This window comes from Rana temporaria, chromosome 2 (assembly GCF_905171775.1).
Source record: "Rana temporaria chromosome 2, aRanTem1.1, whole genome shotgun sequence".
NCBI classification, from domain to species: domain Eukaryota; kingdom Metazoa; phylum Chordata; class Amphibia; order Anura; family Ranidae; genus Rana; species Rana temporaria.
This window is the reverse complement of record NC_053490.1, coordinates 46276829-46299487: the sequence shown is the minus strand read 5'-3', so window position 1 is coordinate 46299487 and position 22659 is coordinate 46276829. Positions and strand designations below refer to the sequence as shown.

The 22659-nt window shown below is 44.9% G+C and overlaps 1 protein-coding gene across 1 annotated transcript in view; it reads right to left on the bottom strand.

Annotated features, from left to right (window-relative positions):
- HEPHL1 (hephaestin like 1) overlaps positions 1 to 22659 on the bottom strand; it is a 160312-nt gene that overhangs the window by 5504 nt on the left and 132149 nt on the right. The window contains exons 17-18 of the mRNA XM_040340156.1: positions 17341 to 17480; positions 9306 to 9468 (exon numbers count right to left, since the gene is read on the bottom strand). Of these exons, the coding sequence (XP_040196090.1) occupies positions 9306 to 9468; positions 17341 to 17480 (303 nt within the window). The remainder of the gene's footprint in view (positions 1 to 9305; positions 9469 to 17340; positions 17481 to 22659) is intronic.

Here is a 22659-nt window from a genome sequence, read left to right as displayed (position 1 = left end):
GAGGAAGGGAGTAATGTGAGTCTAAGGAGAGGGGGTGCCACAGAAGGACAAGAAACTAGCAGTCATGTTCCCTCAGCTGCAGCATACTGCCAAATTTGCTCCAGTGACGAGGAGGGAAGGGATGATGAGGTCACTGACTGTACTTGGGTGCCTAAGATAAGAGAGGAGGAAAGTGAGGAGGAGGAGGCACAACTCCAACGACGCAGAATGTCCTCCAGGGGCCAGCTTAAGGCAGCCACCCTATTGCATCACACCAATTTAGCTACCCCAGTTGCTGAACCACCCAAAAAAAAAATACTGTCCCAGCCATCCACCTGCTCAGCGTCTACATGCTAGCTTGGCCAAATTGCTAGCACTACAACTGCTGCCTTTTCAGCTGCTAGACTCAGCCCCCTTTTCGTGAATTTGTGGAATGTGCTGTACCACAGTGGCAGGTTCCAAAAATACATTTCTTTTCATGTAAGGCCATTCCAGCTCTCTACCGTCATGTGGAAGGCAATGTTTTGGTCTCGTTGGACAGAGCGATCAGCAGCAAGGTTCATATTACGACTGACTTATGGTTCAGCAGGCATGGTCAGGGACGTTACCTTTCCTTCATGGCACACTGTGTAACTCTACTGGCAGCTGTGAAGGATGCATGACAGGGTTCAGTGTTGGAGCTTGTTCCTCTATCATGCCTCCAAAAAGCTGGTGGTGATTCTGCCACATCTGTCTGCTTCTCCCCCTCCTTTTCTCCTTCATCCATGGCCTCTTCTGCAGAATTGTCCTCTAAACCAGCAGTGCTCCCTAAGCGTTCAAGGGGCTATGCAAGCAGTCAGGCTAAAATATGCCATGCAGTGCTTCAGTAAGTCTGTCTAAGGGACAGGAACCACACTGGGGCATAGATTATGTCAGCTCTGCAGGGGCAGGCTCAGAGGTGGTTGATGCCATGGCAGCTTGAGCCTGGAATGATTCTATGCAACAATGGCACCAACCTTCTCTCCGCTCTCCGACAGGGACACGTGGCACATGTTCCATCCTTGGCTCACAACCTAAATTTGTTGGTGCAGTGTTTTTTGACCAGGTACCCAGGCTTACAAGATCTGCTGAGGCAGGCCATAAAAGTCTGTAGGCATTTCCAGCGGTCATACAATGCCAGTGCTCAGCTGGCTGACATTCAACGGGAATTCAATTTGCCCACCACCCGCCTCATTTGTGACATGCCCACCAGGTGGAACGCAACATCAGCAATGCTGCAGCAGATGCACACACAGCAGAGGGCCATCAATGAGTACCTGTGTGATTATGGCACCAGGACAGGAGGCCACAAGGATGGTGAGCAGTGACAATACATGCATCAGTGACAATATCCCTCTAGTCTTCCTGCTGGAGCACACGCTTTGTGGAATCATGGACAGGGCACTTGGGGCAGAACAGCAGGAGCAAGAGGAGTACTTCCTCTCCTCTCAAGGCCTCATTTATCCAGATAGCATTCCTTCGGGGTTGCTAAACACCCAGGAAGAAAAGGAGTAGGAGGATTGTGTCAGCATGGATGTAGAGGATAACATACAGCAGTCTTCTAGGGGTGGTTTTCAGAAACCTAAGGAGTTGTACGTGGTTGGGAGGAGGTAGTTCCTGACAATGTCATCCTTAGTGGCCCAGAGGACTTAGAATCTCATGCCTCTGCAAACTTACACTGCATGGGCTCCCTTCTTCTGCAAAGCCTGCAAAAGGACCCTAGGATTTGTGGTATCAAGGAGAGGAGTCATTACTGGCTGGCAACCATTCCTGATCCACGTTACAAGGGTAAAGTTTCAGAGCTCACCCTGCCTTCGTAGAGGGGGGCAGAGGATGAAACATCTTCAGGACACCTTGAAGAAAAGCTTGTGTAACGCCTTTCCAGACCCTGGGAGGTAACTATTTACTATCTGTTCGGTTCGAGGAAGAGCGGTGGAGAAGGTGGCAGGCTGACCGATACCTTTAAACAATTCTTTAGTCCTCAGCTCCCAGGGCTCATAGGTTGAAGCAACCATCGGCAGCATCTGCATTATATGGTGTAGGAATATCTAGGGGCAAGAGCAGACTTGGAGACCTTTCCAACTGGCAATCCACTGGGTTACTGGGTCATGAGGCTGGACAACTGGCCAGAACTTGCTCAATATGCAATCAAGCTACTGGCCTGTCCTGCATTCAGTGTGCTTTCTGAACGGACATTCAGTGCTGCTGGAGGGTTTGTAACCGATCCAAGTGTGCGCCGGTCCGCAGACTCGTTTGACAGGCTCACATTTATAAAAATGAATCAGTCCTGGATCAGCAGCTATAAAGCCCTTGATGCTGATGTAACTGAATGAATTCGCTATGGATCTGGGATCCCTAAAAAACTGCCTACGCTGCCTATCCTATTCCTAAATCTTTATGATGCTAGCTTCCAACAATATTTTTTGTTCAGGGCACGACCAACACCCAAGGCCCAATTTTTCTGTACCTGTTTGACTGGGGCATGTAATTTCAATTTGTGAACTAATTTTTAGTCTGGACCCTTGAAGCCTGACCTTATGCCTGCATCATTCACTTCAGTATCGCAAGTACCCTGATGTTGTTATGCATTGCTATCCTGTGAACTTCCCTGCCTGCTAATTATGTATGCTAACTATACCAGGAATTGCTGCAGCCATAGTCTCTCTATGTTTGGTACTTCTAATAAGGATCCTGCCATGATTTCTACATTCTAAGTCACCAAGTATAAACGGAAGTCTTTCATGCCTATGCACCTCATTCTCAAATGTTATTTTGTGCACATATGCTACCTATTACTTTGAGGACTTTGCCGTTAAGATTATTTACATGCCACGCATGCTCGGCTACTTCTGCATTTAACTAGTATCAGTTCTACCTGGACTTTATACTTATTTGTTTGAGTTTTCACTGGCGCCTATGAAGGAATATGCGCCATGTTTCTTGACTGAGACTGTGATGGTAGGATTCCAAACTCTCTGCACACAAGAGAGTGAAACCTGGGTCCGAAACTGAGTAGTCTCTGCAGTTGAGATCCTAACTCTTAAATAATATCCGGCATAACGTTACACCCCTAGGGCAGTACCCGGATCCCCATACACTTTTTATGGCAATAACTTGCATATAAGCCTTTAAAATTTGCACTTTTGATTTTTCATGTTCGTGTCACATAGACTTTAATAGGGTTTGCATGTTCGCTAGAAATTTTTAACTGTTCGCATTTTCTGGTGCAAACCAGATCGGGGCATGTTCGGCTCATCCCTAGCCACCAGATATGCAAACTCTTAATCTTTTTTTGGAATGCGAGAGGTCAAGATTAAACAGGCTTTAGTGTTTAAGTATATACAGAAACGCAAACCCCATATAATATTCCTGCAGGAATCACATTTGTTTGGCTTTAAGACCCTGGCCCTCCAGAAAGCATATGTGGGCCATGCCTTTCACTCCGTGTATTCGTCTTGGTGGTCAAATCGTTATTGTGTACACCTAAATTATTGTAACAAACCCCTTTGGTAGGTTTATGGTTCTGGTACTTCTAATTGATAATTCACCTTATACATTTGTGGCGGTTTATGTACCACCACCATTTACTGTTGCTATATGGGATACATTAATGGCAAAGGTGCTCCAGGTGGCAGAGGGACCCCTTATTCTGGTGGGGGATCTGAATGAATCTGTGTTGTCTCCTGAAAATTATCGATATAGGGCAACTTCTAGGAGGCAGATCCCCACTGGAGGCATGTGCGAAGCAGTATAGTCTGGTGGAGGCATTGCGATGGAAAAATCCAACAACCAGAGCATATGTGTGTTATTCCTCTACATTTGAATGAAGGAATGAAAAACGTATATAGCGCGGCACATGCGAACTGAATTGCCTCTGGGAGCTTGTTGTTCCTGTCTCTTGGCATCAAAAGAGCAGAGTTTTAATCTGTCTTCTGAAGGCCAGGTGGTTTTCCTCCAACCGAATGCTGGTTGGTAAAGCGTTCCATAGTCTTGGACCTTGGAAAGCAAACCTTCTTTCTCCTTTGGACTTGTATTTTGCTTTGGGTACCTTGACCAGATTTTGGTTGGTGGATCGCAGAAGGCGATTGGAATTGTGGGGTTCTATCTTGTCGCAAATATTTGCGGAGCATTCCTATGGATGCACTTATGGGTCAGACAGAGTGCTTTAAAAGCAATTCTGTCCTTTACTGGCAACCAGTGAAGGGTTCTCAACGAAGGTGAGATTGATTCCCATGTTTTTTTCCCAGTCACAAGTCTGGCGGCCGTATTCTAAACGACTTGCAGACGAGAGATTTGGTAAATACCTTGTCTAGATTAGATATGTGTTTTGTGTCCGAGGAAGTGCTGCCGAGGGATATTGACATCCAATGACTCCCGAAGACCATTTTGGACCACTCCCCTCTGTTACTTACTTTGACTACAGGGCAGTCAGGGGTCTATGTTTTATGGCGGCTGAGTCCCTTGTGGTTAAAGGAGGAGTGCTTTGAGAGGTCCACAGCTACCTCAATAGCTAATTTCTGGTTAGTTTTTGTGGATGAGGCTCTTTATCTTCTCAGATGGTAAAGCTATCCATTCCTCTTGGCAAAAAGCCTCTAGTTACTGTTCATGAACTGCAAGTTTGAGATCTCCCCAGAGTGGCTCAATGATATTGAGGTCAGGACACTGAAATGGCAATTCCAGAACCTTCACTTTATTCTGCTGTTGTCAATTACAGGTCGACTTGGCCTTGTGTTTTGGGTCATTGTCATGTTGGAATGTCCAAGTACATCCCATGCGCAGCTTCCTGGCTGATGAATGCAAATGTTCCTCCAATATGTTTTGAATAACACTGCATTAATTTTGCCATCAATTTTGACCAGATTTCCTGTGCCTTTGTAGCTCACACATGCCCAAAACATCAGCAATCCCCCTCCGTGTTTCACAGTAGGAATGGTGTACCTTTTATCATAGGCCTTGTTGACTATGATTGTGGCCATAAGCTCAATTTTGGTCTCATCACTCCAAATGACTTTGTGCCAGAAGGTTTGAGGCTTGTCTCTGTGTTGTTTGGCGTATTGTAAAAGGGATACTTTGTGGCATTTGCATAGTAATGGCTTTCTTCTGGAGACTCGACCATGCAGCCCATCTTTCTTCTTATTGCGCATCTTGAAACAGCCACACCACATGTTTTCAGAGAGTCCTGTATTTCACCTGAAGTTATTTGTGGGTTTTTCTTTGCATCCCCAACTATTTTCATGGCAATTGTGGCTGAAATTTTAGTTGATCTACCTGACTGTGGTTTGGTTTCAACAGAACTCCTCATTTTCCACTTCTTGATTAGAGTTTGAACACTGCTGATGGGCATTCTCAATTCCTTGGATATCTTTTTATATCCCTTTCCTGTTTTATACAGTTCAACTACCTTTTCCCACAGATTCTTTTTACAATTCTTTTGCTTTCCCCCATGACTCAGAATCCAGAAACTTCAGTACAGCACTGGATGAAAGATGCAAGGGCCTGTCAGGAGTCCAGAAACTCATTGACCCTTTATACACCCACATCAATTACAAGCAAACAGATCACAGGTGAGGATGGTTACATTTAAAAGCCATTCAAACCCCTTTGTGTCAACTTGTGTACATGTTATCAGTCCTAAATCACTAGGGTATGTAAACTTTTAAACAGGGTCATTTGGGTAATTTCTGTTGCCATTATGTTTTAAACACAGTTGATTGATAATAAATGGCTTCACCCAAACACTAACCATGAGTGAAAGAAATGTTTTTGTGTTATTCATATTCTCTGAAAAATGGCCAAAAAATTCATAAATTTTGCCAGTGTATGTTAACTTATGAGTACAACTGTATATACCTAATAATATTTCTCCCCTGCTGACTCGTCTAAGGGATAACTTGCACACGTGGTCTAAGCCCCTTCTTAACCTCCTGGGCCAAATTAATGTATTCAAACTGTTGAAACTGTTTACAGAAATCAATGTTACTCTTCTCGTTTCTTTGGGGATCCAAACTCATTAATAAAGCATTGCCAATGTACAAACTGACATACATGGCTAGGGGATGCCCCCCAAAAAAATGAGAAAATATGGGCTGGATAGATAAAATCTGTATCTGGGGACATAGAGGTGGGATATGGGAAGGTATGGTAGAGTAATATAAGTATGGAAATGGACAGAATGAGACTAAGAACACACAGAAGTAGCAATAAGGAAGAATACAATTTGATCAAAAAGTTTTACGTTATGTTTATTTTGTTTGTCTAATTTCATTGATAAGATGCTGCAGATGTATAACAGATGCACATATTTTGTTCATATGTAACAAGGCTATGGATGTCTGTTGTCAATGTTATCCTCCATACAAGCAAGTATTGGATATTGTATTTATAAATCTTCTTTGAAACATGAATAAAATTTACCCTTTAACCAATTCAGCCCCGGAAGATTTTACTCCCTTCCTGACCAGAGCATTTTTTACAATTTAGCACTACGTCATTTTAACTGACAATTGCACGGTTATGCAATGCTGTACCCAAAACGAAATTTGCGTCCTTTTTTTCCCACAAATAGAGCTTTCTTTTGGTAGTTTTTGATCACCTCTGCAGTTTTAATTTTTTGCGCTATAAACAAAAAAAGACAGCAATTTTGAAAGACAAACAATATTTTTTACTTTTTGCTATAATATCCCCCAAATATATGTAGAAGAATACATATTGGCCTAAACTGATAAAGAATTTATTTTTATCAGTTTAGGCCAATATTTATTCTTTTATATATTTGGTAAAAACATAGCAATAAGCGTATATTGATTGGTTTGAGCAAAATTTATAGCGTCTATAAACTATGGGAAAGATTTTAGGCATTTTTTTGTATTTTTTTCTTACTATTAATGGAGGTGATTTTTGATTTTTAGTGGTATTGCGACATTGCAGCGGACAGATTGGACACTTTTGACACATTTTTGGGACCACTGACATTTATAGAGAGATCAGTGCTATAAATATGCACTGATTAATGTATAAATGTCACTGGCAGGGAATGGGTTAACACTAGGGGCGATCAAGGGGTTAACTGTGTGTTCCCTCACTGCGTTCTAACTGTGTGGGGATGGGACTGAGTAGGAGAGATGACAGATCGTTGTTCCTACTTTGTAGAAACACACAATCTGTCTCCTCTCCTCTGACAGCACAGGGATTTGGTGACTCTCCTGGGCAAAGCCGTATATGTACGGGATTTCGCCCAGGAGAGCATTCTGCCGCAGTATATCTGCGTGAGCCCGGTCGAGAACCGGTTAAAAAAAAATAAAAGTCAGTGAGCAAATGAGGCGAGAGAGAGAGGGGGCGGGGGTGAGGTGCGGCTCTGTGTCTGAATGGACACACAGAGCAGCGGCGTGGCTCAGGTGCCCCCATAGCAAGCTGTTTACTCAGGGGGCAGGAGGGAAGGAGGGGGAGTCAGGAGTGCCGGCGAGGGACCCGAGAAGAGGAGGATCTGGGCTGCTCTTTGCAGTCCCACTACACAGAGCAGGTAAGTATACCATGTTTGTTATTGCTAACCCCCCCAAAAATAAGACTTTACCCCTAGACTTATCCAGCAGTTAAGCCTTACAGTGAGGGGGGGCCAAACTGCAAGGGTCATTTTGACTTGTGCTCAGAGTTGTGTACCACGATTATAGAAGGTCGGCATTACTCACAACAGTGGTGGTGAGTCCATAAGGGCGCAGGAGCGCCACCCCCCCCCCCCCTGTCACTCTCTAATCACCATAGATAGATTCATGCATTGCATAAATCTATCTATGTGGTCGCTGCTGAGACCCCGGGGTCTGGCCCCTGGGTGGGGGGGCCAGGCACCTGATTTACAGCGGTGGGGGTGTTTTTGGAAGCACCTGATTAAAGCCTTTGGCTCTAATAGGCGTCCAAAAAAGTGAGAAGCGAGCGCAACGCTGTGCGTTCGCTTCTCACTCAGCTCAATGTTAGCAAAGCCGAAAGAATTCGCTTTGCTAACATTGACCCGCCTCTCTGCCAATCAGGTTGCTGGGTCTGTTACCATTTGCCTGATTGGCTGAAAAGTCAGGTGCTGTGATTGGATGCCTATCAGGCGTCCAATCATAGGAGGGGAGGGAAGGAGAGGAGGACTGGAGAAGACACATGGAGGGGAGAAGATGCATGAAAGACACCGCTAACCGCCACCTGCTGCCCCACTGAGACAGGGTAAGTGCTGGGCAGATGACGAGCGGACGGGGGGATCACAGTGGGAGCATTGGATGGCACAGTGGGAGCATTGGATGGCACAGTGGGAGCATTGTTTGGCACAGTGGGAGCATTGGAAGCATTTGATGGGCACAGTGGCTGCGTTTGATGGGAACAGTGGCTGCGTTTGATGGGAACAGTGGCTGCGTTTGATGGGCACAGTGACGCTGCAATTGATGTTCTCTTTTTAGAATTATTCAATTTGTTTGCGCCCCCCAAAAAATTTTGAGCACCAGCCGCCACTGACTCACAGTCCCATCTTACCTGTATGGTAGAGGAAGGGCTTAAAAAAGCCTTTTGTGCAAAAAAAAAAATTCTGAGAAGCATGGGTAACTTCATCGTGCCAGCTGGGTGCTCAAAATTTCGTAAGAATGGGCTCTAGACAATTGCAGAAGAGGACAGGAGAAGACACATGGAGGGGAGAAGATGCATGGAAGACACCGCTCACCATCACCAGCTGCCCCACTGAGACAGGGTAAGTGCCGGGCAGATGACGAGCGGGCGGGGGTGGGGGGATCACAGTGGCAGCATTGTATGGCACAGTGGCAACATTGTATGGCACAGTGGCAGCATTTGATGGGCACAATGGCTGCATTTGATGGGCACAGTGGCTGCATTTGATGGTCACAGTGGCTGCGTTTGATGGTCACAGTGGCTGCGTTTGATGGGCACAGTGGCTGCGTTTGATGGTCACAGTGGCTGCATTTGATGGTCACAGTGGCTGCATTTGATGGTCACAGTGGTTGTGTTTGATGGCACAATGAGGCTATGAGGCTGCAATTGATGTTTTCTTTTTAGAATTTTTCAATTTGTTTGCGCCCCCCATTTTAAAGCACCAGCCGCCACTGACTCACAGCCCCATCTTAAAACATATATGGCTTAAAAAAGCCTTTTGTGCAAAAAAAATGTTTGAGAAGCATAGGTAACTTCATCGTGCCAGCTGGGTGCTCAACATTTTGTAATAATGGGCTCTAGACAATTGCAGAAGATTTAATGCTAGTGATAAGTGACAAACTGCATCTTATATGTCATTTTTGATTTTGCCAATAGTTCTGCATTAAACTTACCTGAACTCTCCTTCACAGTAAGGGTTGTCTCCATGCCAGCGTGGATGTGATCATTGACATGACAGTGAAAAAGCCAGGTCCCTGGGTTACCAGCCACCAACTCTATAGTCTGAAATGTCCCAGGAAAGAGGTCAAACACATCTGCTCGGTGTTCAGTGTCTTTCTGGAATAATAAAAAAAAAAAAGGCTACTGTTGAGATTCCAAGCCCTTCCTCTACCATACAGGTAGAGGGACAACAATAAAAAACAATAAAAAAAATTCTAAAGTATCTAGCGCCTTCTCTGGTGATACCAAGAAGCAGATAGAATAAGGTGAACCTCGGAATCTGTTAGTTGATTCACAGTGAGCCTCAGGTGACCAAAGACCCAAGTCACAGATCTCGAAGTTCACCTTATTCGATCTACGTCTTGGTAGTATCAGAGAGGATGCTAGATACTTTGAGACCCGCTGGTACATATATACCATTCTTTCCCCCAGTGACAACCGACATAGCTGCTGAAAGTACTTCCTTTATTCCCATAAGGAACTCTGGTCCATGTTTTGAAACAAGATAAGGAAGACAAACTCAAAAAGTGAAGACTTGCTATATTTTAAGGGGCATTTCAAAATGCTAATTGGGCTTATGTAGTTCCCTGGAAAACGTATCTTTTGTCTGGAATTACCCCTAAAAAAAAAAAAAGAAAAGAAAGCACTTGAGAGAGGGGCTGGCTTATCAAAACGTTGGCGCCACTATAAAAAAGGGGTCCCCAAATACCACTCTCTATGTGGCAAATGAGTTATGTTTGATTCTAACAGTACCAACACTGTACCACTGCACAATAAAATCAGACATAGGAGTTGATTTACTAAAACTGGAGAGTGGCAAATCTGGCGCAGCTGTGTGTGGTAGCCAATCAGCTTCTAATTTCTGCTTGTTCAGTTAACCACTTAAGGACCGGACCAATATGCTGCTAAATGACCCAAGGGGTTTTTACAATTCGGCACTGCGTCGCTTTAACAGACAATTGCGCGGTCGTGCGACGTGGCTCCCAAACAAAATTGGCGTCTTTTTTTCCCCCACAAATAGAGCTTTCTTTTGGTGGTATTTGATCACCTCTGCGTTTTTTTTTTTTGCGCTATAAACAAAAATAGAGCGCCAATTTTGAAAAAAATGCAATATTTTTTACTTTTTGCTATAATAAATATCCCCCAAAAACATATATACATTTTTTTTCTCAGTTTAGGCCGATACGTATTCTTCTTATTTTCAGTAAAAAAAATTGCAATAAGCGTTTATCGATTGGTTTGCGCAAAATTTAAAGCGTTTGCAAAATAGGGGATAGTTTTATTTATTTATTTATTTTTTACTACTAATGGCGGCAATCAGCGATTTTTTTCGTGACTGCGACATTATGGCGGACACTTCGGACAATTTTGACACATTTTTGAGACCATTGTCATTTTCACAGCAAAAAATGCATTTAAATTGCATTGTTTATTGTGAAAATGACAGTTGCAGTTTGGGAGTTAACCACAGGGGGCGCTGTAGGAGTTAGAGTTCACCTAGTGTGTGTTTACAACTGTAGGGGGGTGTGGCTGTAGGTCTGACGTCATCGATCGAGTCTTCCCTATAAAAGGGATCACTCGATCGATGCAGCCGCCACAGTGAAGCACGGGGAAGCCGTGTTTACATACGGCTCTCCCCGTTCTTCAGCTCCGGGGAGCGATCGCGACGGGGCGGCTATAAACGAATAGCCGCGCCCTCGTCCCGGATCGCTCTTGAAGCCACGGGAACCGCCGCATGTACGGGGGGGGTCCCGATCGGACCCCCGACCCACGTCTAGGCAGGGACGTACAGGTACGCCAATGTGCCTGTCCGTGCCATTCTGCCGACGTAAATGTACATGCGGCGGTCCGGAAGTGGTTAAGCTTTGACAAAAAAAAAATGGAAGCTGATTGGTTTCTATGCAGAGCTGCACCGGATTTTGCACTCTCCAATTTTAGTAAAACAAACCCATAGTTCGCTTGCCCAGAACAATTCTGCATCAGTAACAATTGAGTTCTCTGCTCCCCTGTCACTGCACATATAGCCACCCAAAATTAAAATCGGCTATGTGATGTGCTGAGAACATAGCTCATTTCCCAGTGATAATGGTTACCAGGACAAATAGAGAGGGTAAATCTACCCAGTGGGTACACAGAAAGCAATAAAAAACCCATAAGGTGGCTATTGAACGCAAAAAAGTGTTTTTGCTTTAGATGCACTAAAATGCCTTAGCTGACAACAACAGTAAATAGTAAATAGCCATAAGCAGGTACATTTATTTTTAAACTGCATTAACCCATTACCTCCCACACCTGTTAATTGCACATCTTTGCCCACCTACTCCCTATCAGACAATACCTGAGAGACAGCTGTTTGTCACTACTCTCTGTGGCCCGGATTCAGATACAATGGTGTATCTATCCGCGGGCGTAACGTATCTCAGATACGTTACGCCGCCGTAACTTAGGGCGCAAGTTCCGTATTCATAAAGAACTTGCGCCCTAAGTTACATCGGCGTAACGTATGTGGTTCGGCGTAAGCCCGCCTAATTCAAATGTGGATGATGTGGGCGTGTTTTATCCAAATTTATTGTGACCCCACGTATTTGACGTTTTTTACGAACGGCGCATGCACCGTTCGTGAAAGAATCCCAGTGCGCATGCTCGAAATTACGCCGCAAATCGTCATTGCTTTAGACGTGAACGTAACTTACGTACAGCCCTATTCGCGAACGACTTACGCAAACGACGTAAAATTTTTAAAATTCAACACGGGAACGACGTCCATACTTAACATAGTCGTTGTCGTTTACTGTGCATCATATATGCCTTATGGATACTTCCACTGAGGACCATCTGTCATGTAATTATACACTTAGATATTCATTTTTTTAATTTTTTCTTTCTTTTATATATATATGTTATTAACTCTTTACACTGTATCATTACAGACACAGATCTGTTTTTCTGCTAAACATGCATTCCTCGTCTTCGTCCTGAAGAAGCCCCACGGCGACTTTGGCCCGTTGGCGACTTCTGAGGAATATACAGTGGCTAATAACAATAATTTTTTGTATTATTTTTGTATTTGTTTCTGTATTTATATGCTATCAAATTAAACTTTTTTAACCTACTTCCTTGGCCTGAAAGTCTGACCATCAATGTCCACTCGTTAGATATTGTTTCTTCTCCTTCATACTTAACATAGGATACCCCTCATATAGCAGGGGTAACTTTACACTGGAAAAAGCCGAACGTAAACGACGTAAAAAAATGCGCCGGGCGGACGTACGTTTCTGAATCTGCGTATCTACCTAATTAGCATATTCCTTGCGTAAATCTACGGAAGCGCCACCTAGCGGCCAGCGTAAATATGCAGCTTAAGATACGACGGTGTAAGACACTTACGCCGGTCGGATCTTAGGGAAATCTATGCGTAACTGATTCTATGAATCAGTCGCATAGATACGACCCCGCAACTTAGAGTTACGACGGCGTATCCGGAGATACGCCGTCGTAACTGCTCTCTGAATCCGGGCCTGTGAGTTTTGTTTTAAGGAATACATAAAATAACTCTACTTGCAAAAATATAATAAAAGATTCATGCTTTACATTGCAACTGACTCATGCTGTGACCATCAACATGACTTTGCTTGAACGATGCCAAAGCAGGTAAAACAGGTTATACCAAAGAGACATATGACCTATACCTGGTTGATCTGAGGCTGCCTGGTACTTGCAAATACTACCCAACCCATTGGATCCCCAATATCACCTGGAAAATCAATTCACGTTAATCTTCCATAGTGTCTTTTAGAGCCTCTAAACCAGTGGTCTCCAAACTGCTGTATGGGGGTCAGATGTGGCCCTTTGCTTGCTTTTATCTGGCCCTTGGGGCATTATTTCATCCACCGACACCAAAAACGGGTCACAATTCCTACCAATGACACCAACAATGGGATACAATTCCTCCCAATGACACCAATGATAGGGCACAATTCCTCCCAGTGACACCAACGATAGGGCACAATTCCTCCCAGTGACACCAACGATAGTGCACAAATCCTCCCAGTGACAACAATGATAGGGCACAATTCCTCCCAGTGACACCAATGATAGGGCACAATTCCTCCCAGTGACACCGATAGGGCACAATTCCTCCCAGTGACACCAACGATAGTGCACAATTCCTCCCAGTGACACCAACGATAGGGCACAATTCCTCCAAGTGACACCGATAGGGCACAATTCCTCTCAATGACACCAATGATAGGGCACAATTCCTCCCAGGGACACCAACGATAGGGCACAAAACCTTCCAGTGACACCAACGATAGGGCACAATTCCTCTCAATGACACCAACAATAGGGCACAATTCCTCCAAGTGACACCAACGATAGGGCACAATTCCTCTCAATGACACCAACGATAGGGCACAATTCCTCCCAGGGACACCAACGATAGGGCACAATTCCTCTCACTGACACCAACGATAGGGCACAATTCCTCCCAGGGACACCAACGATAGGGCACAATTCCTCTCACTGACACCATGGGGTATTGTTTACTGTCATTGATGTCGGAACATTTTCTACTCCCGATGACCATGGTTTGGCCCCCTAAGGTCTGAAGGACAGTAAATTGGCCCTTTGTTTGGAGACCCCTGGCCTAAACCCACATGCTTTCAGATTGCAAATGGCAATGTATAAGTCAAAGTCAAGAGGCTGGCCTACCTTACAACATCTCTCAATGCAACGTGTGACCCTCACTAACCAACAGAAAAGAGTGTGGGGTGATGCCAGAGCTGTGACTTAAAGTGGAATCAAACCTCCCTATCATATACAGCCAAGGAAACTGCCATCTTAGCCTCTGTTTAATCTGTAGTTAGTTACCATGGTACTACACATCTGATCAACCATGATACCAGCCATTTTATGGTTTGATGGTTAGGTTGAGAGCCAACATACTGTAAGCACACTAGTAAATGTAATGCCTAGTACACACGGGCAGAAATTCTGACAAAAAATACCGCTTTGAAACAATCGTACAAAAATCTGATAGTTGGTGCAAAGCTTTTTCTAAAATTACCCAAAGGAACAAACAAAATGTTTTCTCGTACGATACCAGAACGGACAATATTCGTTTAACCAGTACAGTATTCTTGCAAAGAATATCGAAAGACCATGCATGCTCGAAAATGAAAGAATACATTACAGTACATCACATACAAAGTTGTATTCTGTAGTACAAGAATTTTTGAAAACTCAGGCCCAGATTCTCAAAGGGCTTACGACGGCGCAACGCCATGTACGCCGTCGTAAGTCCTAATTTGGGCCGTTGTATCTATGCGACTGATTCTTAGAATCAGTTACGATTAGATATCTATTAGATCCGACAGGCGTAAGGCTCTTACGCCGTCGGATCTTGAATGCAATTTTTTTTTGTCCGCTAGGTGTCGCCTCCATCATTTTTCCCCGTCGAGTATGCAAATTAGCTAGATACGCGAATTCCCAAACGTACGCGCGGTCGACGCAGTGAAGTTACGATGTTTACGTTAGGTTTACCCAACGTAAAGTTGCCCCTGCTATATGAGGGGCAACCAATGTTAAGTATGAGTAAAAGTAAAATTTAAAAATTTACGTTGTTTGTGTAAGTCGTCCGTGAATGGGGCTGGACGCCATTTACGTTCATGTCGAAACCAATGACGTCCTTGCGACGTCATTTGGAGCAATGCACCCAGGAATATTTTACAGACGGCGCATGCGCAGTACGTTCGGCGCGGGAACGCGCTTAATTTAAATACTACACGCCCCCTACCCTCCTAATTTGAATTAGGCGGGCTTGCGCCGGGTGATTTACTTTGTGAATAAAGCACTTGCCTGTAAAACTTGCGGCGGCATAACGTAAATGAGATACGTTACGCCCGCACTGTTTTGCGCGATTCTACGAGAATCTGTGCCTTAGTGACCTCTTCAGTTTCGATACGAGACTAGCATTAAAAAAAGGACGATCATTCATCCGATAGTCTCATCGTGTGTACAAGGCTTAACAGTTATCATTCAAGGAATATCTTGAATATAACTGTTTTGGAAAACCAATTAAATTGGTGGGTTTAGTTCTACTATTAGTTAATACTATATGTCCACAAATAAGGGCTCCCTTGTCCCTATGAAACCTTCATCCTAAATTAGCAAAGGCATTTTTTACTCACTCCTTTTCCCTGCTCCCCCAACTCTTTTCTGACACAAAGATCACTGTTGCACTCAAAGAGGACCTGTCCTGGGGAAGCTGTGCCCAAAAAAAGCAAAAAGAAGAAAAAGAACTACTCAACGGTAACACATGTGGTCTCCCTGCAGCACATCTTTTCCTCAATAATGACTTACCTTGTTCTGCAATGTGTCTCTTGGTACTAGTGCATTTTCTTATGTCATGCGATTTACTTATGTAATGGCATTTTGGCATCACTTTTGTATATCTGCATAGGGGGACCCACTTAGATTTCTGTGGAGCTCCTGTGGCGCTCCTGGGGAGCCGTTGTGTTCTCCCGGTGGGGGAAGCCATCGTCGCCGGGAGGACACAGTGATTATTGCTAGTGGCTATAACCAGGGCTTTTTTGGTTCCACCACTTTTGGCTCAGACCCTTTGGTGCCCGCTCGCCACAATCACTTGTAAAAAAAGTCTGGTTTCTGTGTTTACAAGTGAGAGCTCTGCACTCTGTATGTAATGCAATCCTGGTATTTAACGCTCTCCTACTGTTTGCGTGAAATTTGACTGAACACACCCACTATTTGAGGTGATTTGGAGGGTGTGTTGGGGGAGGGGTTTTGTGTGGCCGTAGTTTAGTTCCAGCACCTATTGTTTGAGAAAAAAAGCCCTGGCTATAACAGCTGCTTGTAATAATCGCATGTAAAATCCGACAGGCGGATTGTACCCAAGTTGATTGGTCAATCAACGTGGGTACATTCAGCCTGCCAATACATGGTTTTTATTATAAGCAACAATAATAAGACATTACATTGGACAATGGGGGTTATTTCCGAAAGGAAATTTCACTTTGCACAACAAGTGCAAACTACGGGCCAGATTCAGATACAATGGCGTATCTTTAGTTGGGCGTAGCGTATCCTATTTACGCTACGCCGCCGCAACTTAGACAGGCAAGTGCAGTATTCACAAAGCACTTGCTCCGTAGGTTGCGGCGGCGTAGCGTAAATGGGCCGGCGTAGGCCCTCATAATTTAAAGTAGGCTGGTAGGGGGCGTGTTGTATGGAAATGAATCGTGACTCCACGTAAATGACGCGCCTAACGAACGGCGCATGCTCAGTATCACGTTGAATTTTCTCCGTAAATTACGCAGACTCAATGGTTAGTCGACGTGAGAGTAACCTACGCCCATCCCAATTCACGTACGACTTATGCAAACGATGTAAAATACGACTTTCCGACGTCCATACCTTAACATGACTAACCCCTGCTTTTAGAGGGGTAAAGTTACGCCGGTCGTACGCCTTAAGTAAACAGCGTATTTTAATACGCCTGGCGCAAGTACGTTTGTGAATCGGCGTACCTAGCTCATTTGCATATTCGACGCGGAAATATACGGAAGCGCCCCTAGCGGCCAGCGTAAATATGCACCCCAAGATACGACGGCGTAGGAGACTTACGCCGCTCATATCTTGGCAACAGTGAGGCGTAACATTCAGACTTACGACGGCGTATCTGGAGATACACCGTCGTAAGTTGTTTCTGAATCCGGGCCTACAAGTGCACTTGAAATTGCATTGAAAGTGCACTTGGATAGATCTGAAATGAGGGGAAGCTCTGCTGATTTTATTATCCAATCATGTGCAAGCTAAAATGCTGTTTTTTATTTTCCATGCATGTCCCCCCCCCCCGGATCTACAGCGACTACACTTGTAGTGCAAAGTGGATTTGCCTTTCGTAAATAACCCCCAATGTATTTGTGTACTGTATTGGTGGAATGAGCAGGGTATCTGACATGTACTCACCCTGTACAGGAAGCTTTGAGCATGGAAATGGACAGTGTGCATGTCAACTTCTTCCCCCAGTCCTATCAGGTACCAGTTGGTCTTTTCACCCTCGATCATGGTCAGGCCATGTAGATTTCCGTACATCTTACCGTTTATTGCTGGAATACAAGAAAGACATATTCATCAACAAACCAGTAGTTTGAAAATACCCATATCAACCAATTCCATCTGAGGGCATTGCAACTTTTTTCCCACATACATTACATTTGTAAGTTGTACATATGGGAGATATAAATAAAGGACAGTTACCGTATTTATCTGCGTATACCGCGCACTTTTTTGCCCTGAAAATCAGGGCAAAATCGTGGGTGCGCGATATACGCCGATACCCGCGCCGAGTTTGAATACTGTGCCGGCATATACCAAGCGCAGTACACTCGTGTATCGTCGGGCAGTCTCGGCTCCTCTCGCGCTGACGTCCTGGACGTACAGGACGTCAGCGCGAGAGTAGCCGAGCCTGCCCGACGATACACGAGTGTACTGCGCTCGGTATATGTCGACGCAGTATTCAAACTCGGCGCGGGAAACGAGCGGGGAGGACGCGAGGAAGACGCAGAAGGACGCCGTACCCGACGAAGAGGACACCCGAAGCCACAGACGGACGCCGGACCCGACGAGGCCGCCGATGGATGCCGCGCAAGACACCAAAACTGTAAGTACAAAAAATCTTTTTTCCACAGGTATTTCGGGGCAACTTTAGGGGTGCGCGCTATACGCGGGAGCGCGCTATACCCCAAGAAATACGGTACATAACTTTTGTGTGGAGTCAGTTGCTCTGTGTTTGCTAATGTTTTAGGTGAAAGAATGCACCAATTACTTTGTAGCTCATTGAAAAATATGAGTAGGCAACAGAATAATACAGAATAAGTGGGCTTTTTTTGTTTTAAAAAATATATATAATACATTTATTATTGGAAACCTTATTAAATCATTAGCAGCAGTTTTTAGGTCAAAATGTCTATGCTTTCCTTCCCTGGAAACATGTACAAAAGGAACTAATTTAAGGCTCCATCTCACCTATGCAAGTATGACAGTGCGTGCGTGTTTTTGCACGAATTCACCTGTTGTGTTTAGGGTAACCCATTCATTTCAAAGAGATGCTTTATGTATGTGTAGCGCCCTGCTCCTGTTGAGTAGGCGCTATTTGTAAATTTAGTTACCTGAGCTGTAGTTTAGCTCAGAATTTTATGCCAAATTATGGCTCTCTGTTCCAGCTCGGCTGCGTTGCGCATCTTCCACCTGACTGTGGGTGTCGCTGTCACCAGGGGTCAAGGTTGGAACAGCAATGGGCTAGGTGTATTAGGTGCCTCTTGCCCATAAGCAGCTCAGTGGCGTGGTCCCTGTCGCTGTGCGTTCTGGGGAGGGGTACTTAAGGGACAGACACCGTTCTGGCGGGGTCATCCGATCCTGACTTGATGGCCCTCCTGGCCTCAGGGATGTATTAGCAGCTTTTGTTCTCGGGGCCTCTTGGCCCGAGGCTCCGTTACTGAGAGAAGACCCAGGAGTTTTTGGGGCCTACTGGTCCAGGAATGGTCCTGTGCTGTCTTCTCTGCAGGAAGAAGCCGGACAATTGAGGATTCAATTAGAGGACGCATCCTGGCTAATCTACCTCACAGTGCGGCCGGTTTGGCTGAAAGATCCTGGCACCATGAGCTGTGAAATTTCTTTGGGACTTTGCAAAGTGCATGTGTGGTTGCATGGTCCTGTGGCAGAGTACCGTGTAACGACTCAACAGGACTCATCAAGTCTGTGGCAGAGATTTTTGAACAAGCTTTGCACCGGCTGCTAGGTCAGTAAGAGAGGCCTATCCGGTGGTCGCTGAATCCAGTGTGTAAACAGTTTGTCCTCTGGATCCAAGAACGTACCCGTGATCCGCAAAACAAGGTACCTGAATCTTCCCTAACCCTTCACCCCTCTAACGGAACTTGTTTAACCACTTAAGGACCGCCCCCTGCACATATACGTCGGCAGAATGGCACGGCTGGGCACATGTACGTACAGGTACGTCCTGTACTAGTACCCAGCCGTGGGTCGCGGGCGCGCTCCCGCGACCCGGTCCGAAGCTCCGTGACCCGTACCGCGGGACTCGCGGACCCAATCACCGCTGAAGTCCCGCGATCGGTCCCCGGAGCTGAAGAATGGGGAGAGCCGTGTGTAAACACGGCTTCCCCGTTCTTCACTGTGGCGGCGTCATCCATTGTGTGATCCGTTTTATAGGGAGACACAATTGATGACATCACACCTACAGCCACACCCTCCTACAGTTGTAAACACACTTCAGGTCACACAAAACCCCATCAGCGCCCCCTGTGGTTAACTCCCAAACTGCAACTGTCATTTCCATAATAAAGAATGCATTTTAAATGCATTTTTTGCTGTGAAAATGACAATGGTCCCAAAAATGTGTCAAAATTGTCCGAAGTGTCCGCCATAATGTCGCAGTCACGAAAAAAATCGCTGATCGCCGCCATTAGTATATAAAAAAAAAAAATTATAAAAATGCAATAAAACTATCCCCTATTTTGTAAACGCTATAAATTTTGCGCAAAAAAAACGATAAACGCTTATTGCGATTTTTTTTACCAACAATAGGTAGAAGAATACGTATCGGCCTAAACTGAGGAAAAAACATTTTTTTTATATATTTTTGGGGGATATTTATTATAGCAAAAAGTAAAAAATATTGCATTTTTTTCAAAATTGTCGCTCTATTTTTGTTTATAGCGCAAAAAATAAAAACCGCAGAGGTGATCAAATACCACCAAAAGAAAGCTCTATTTGTGGGAAAAAAAGGACGCCAATTTTGTTTGGGAGCCACGTCGCACGACCGCGCAATTGTCAGTTAAAGCGACGCAGTGCTGAATCGCAAAAAGGGGCAAGGTCCTTTAGCTGCATTTTGGTCTGGGTCTTAAGTGTTTAATAAAACTCTTGAAGAAAAAGAAACCAAGTGTTGGTGTGGACATTTGTAACTCTTCAAGAAGGACCCCTAGGACAAGCATGGTGAACAGTAAGGTAACGGCAGGCCCAAATCTAAACCAGCAGCTCCTTCGGGGGTAGTGCTACATATGCACCACACCAAAACACATTGGGGTTGATTTACTAAAACCAGAGCGTGCAAAATCTGGTGTAGCTGTACATGGTAGTCAATCAGCTTCTAACTTCAGCTTGTACAAGTAAGCTTTGACAAAAAACCTGGAAGCTGATTGGTTTCTATGCAGAGCTTCACCAGATTTGCACTCTCAAGTTTTAGTAAAAAAAAAACACTGGGCCAGATTCAGCAAAGATTTACGCCGGCGTATCCATAGATACGCAGCGTAAATGCTAAGCTGCACCGGCGTATATTCTTTCTGTATTCAGAAAGCAAGATACGCCAACATTAGCCTAAGATCCGACTGGCGTAAGTCTCTTACGCCGTTGTATCTTAGGGTGCATTCTCACGCTGGCCGCTAGGTGGCGCTTCCGTCCTTTTCTGCGTAGAGTATGCAAATGACCTAAATATGCCGATTCACAAACGTACGTGCGCCCGGCGGTAGTTTTTTACGTCGTTTGCGTAAGGCTTTTTCGGCGTAACGTTGCTCCTGCTTCTATGAGGCGCACGCAATGTTAAGTATGGACGTCGTTCCCGCTTAGATTTTTTAATTTTTTACGTCGTTTGCGTAAGTCGTTCGCGAATAGGGCTGGACGTAATTTACGTTCATGTCGAAACCAATGACGTCCTTGCGACGTCATTTGGAGCAATGCACACTGGGATATGTACACGGACGGCGCATGCGCCGTTCGTAAAACACGTCAATCACGTCAGGTCATCACACATTAGCATAAAACACGCCCCCCTTCCACATTTGAATTACGCTGGCTTACGCCGGCCCCATTAAGCTACGCCGCCACAACTTATGGAGCAAGTGCTTTGTAAATACTGCACTTGCTCCTGTAAGTTGCTGCGGCGTAGCGTAAATACAATATGCTGCACCGCCGTAACTATGAGCGCAGGTACCTGAATCTAGCCCACTGTGTACTGTGGTGTGCTTTAGTGATGCTTCTGGGGTTGGTGTGTGACAGACTTCTGCTAATGACTTTAGCAAGTGAGCGACAGGTGCGTGAGTGGCAGGCACACTCGCAGATACTATCACTACCCAGGAGGCAGTGTCAATCAGGCACTGTGATTTCTCACAAATCAGGCTTTCATAAGAGGAGGACCCTAGAAGCTGGAAGAAAGCAACTAAAGAAGGGATTTCCTTTATAATACAGTAGTGAATCATGAGTATGCCGTTCCTTCCGAGAGCATGCATCGTTGACATCAATGACTGCAGAGACAGTGAATATCTCCTAAACTAAGCACGATTTATTATAAGCTTACCAGTAGGCACAAGTGTCCAAGCGGTGTTTACTACCATGCTTTAATCATATATACAGCATATACACACTGGGCCAAATCCACAAAGATCGTGCCTAACTTAATTTTTTCCATTTAAGTTACACTGCCTTAAAATTTCTACCTAAGTGCCCGATCCACAAAGCACTTACCTAGAAATTTTGGGCTGTGTAACTTAAATTCCGCCGTCGCAAGGCGTTCCTATTCAAATGGGGGCGATTCCCATTTAAATTAGGCGCGCTCCCGCGCCGGCCGTACTGCGCATGCTCGTGATGTCATTTTCCCGACGTGCATAGCGCGAAATTATGTTACGCCGAGCTTTGTGGATTGCGACGGGTCAATAAAGTTACGTCGGGAAAAAAAAAAGATACGGCGGGAATTTTTTTTTTCAAAATTTAAAAAAAATCGCGTCGCTGGACAGAAAGGTCTGCTTTTACATGGTGTACTAACTTTACACCATGTAAAAGCAGCCCTAATTTTGCGTATGCAAACTAAAACTTACGGAGAAAAAACGAAGCTGAAAAGCTTTCGACACGAAATGCCCCCAGCGGCGGATGCGGTACTGCATCCTAAGATCCGGCAGTGTAATTCAATTACACATGTCGGATCTTCTGCCTAACTATGGAAAACTGATTCTGTGGATCAGTTCCATAGTTAGGAACAGGGATACGACGGCGTTACAGCAATTACGCCGTCGTATCCCTTTTGTGGATTTGGCCCTATATTACCAAAGTATTGGGGCGCCTGCCTTAACACGCACATAAACTTTAATGGCATCCCAGTCTTAGTCCGTAGGGTTCAATATTGAGTTGGCCCACCCTTTGCAGCTATAACAGCTTCAAGTCTTCTGGGAAGGCTGTCCACAAGGTTTAGGAGTGTCTATGGGAATGTTTGACCATTCTTAC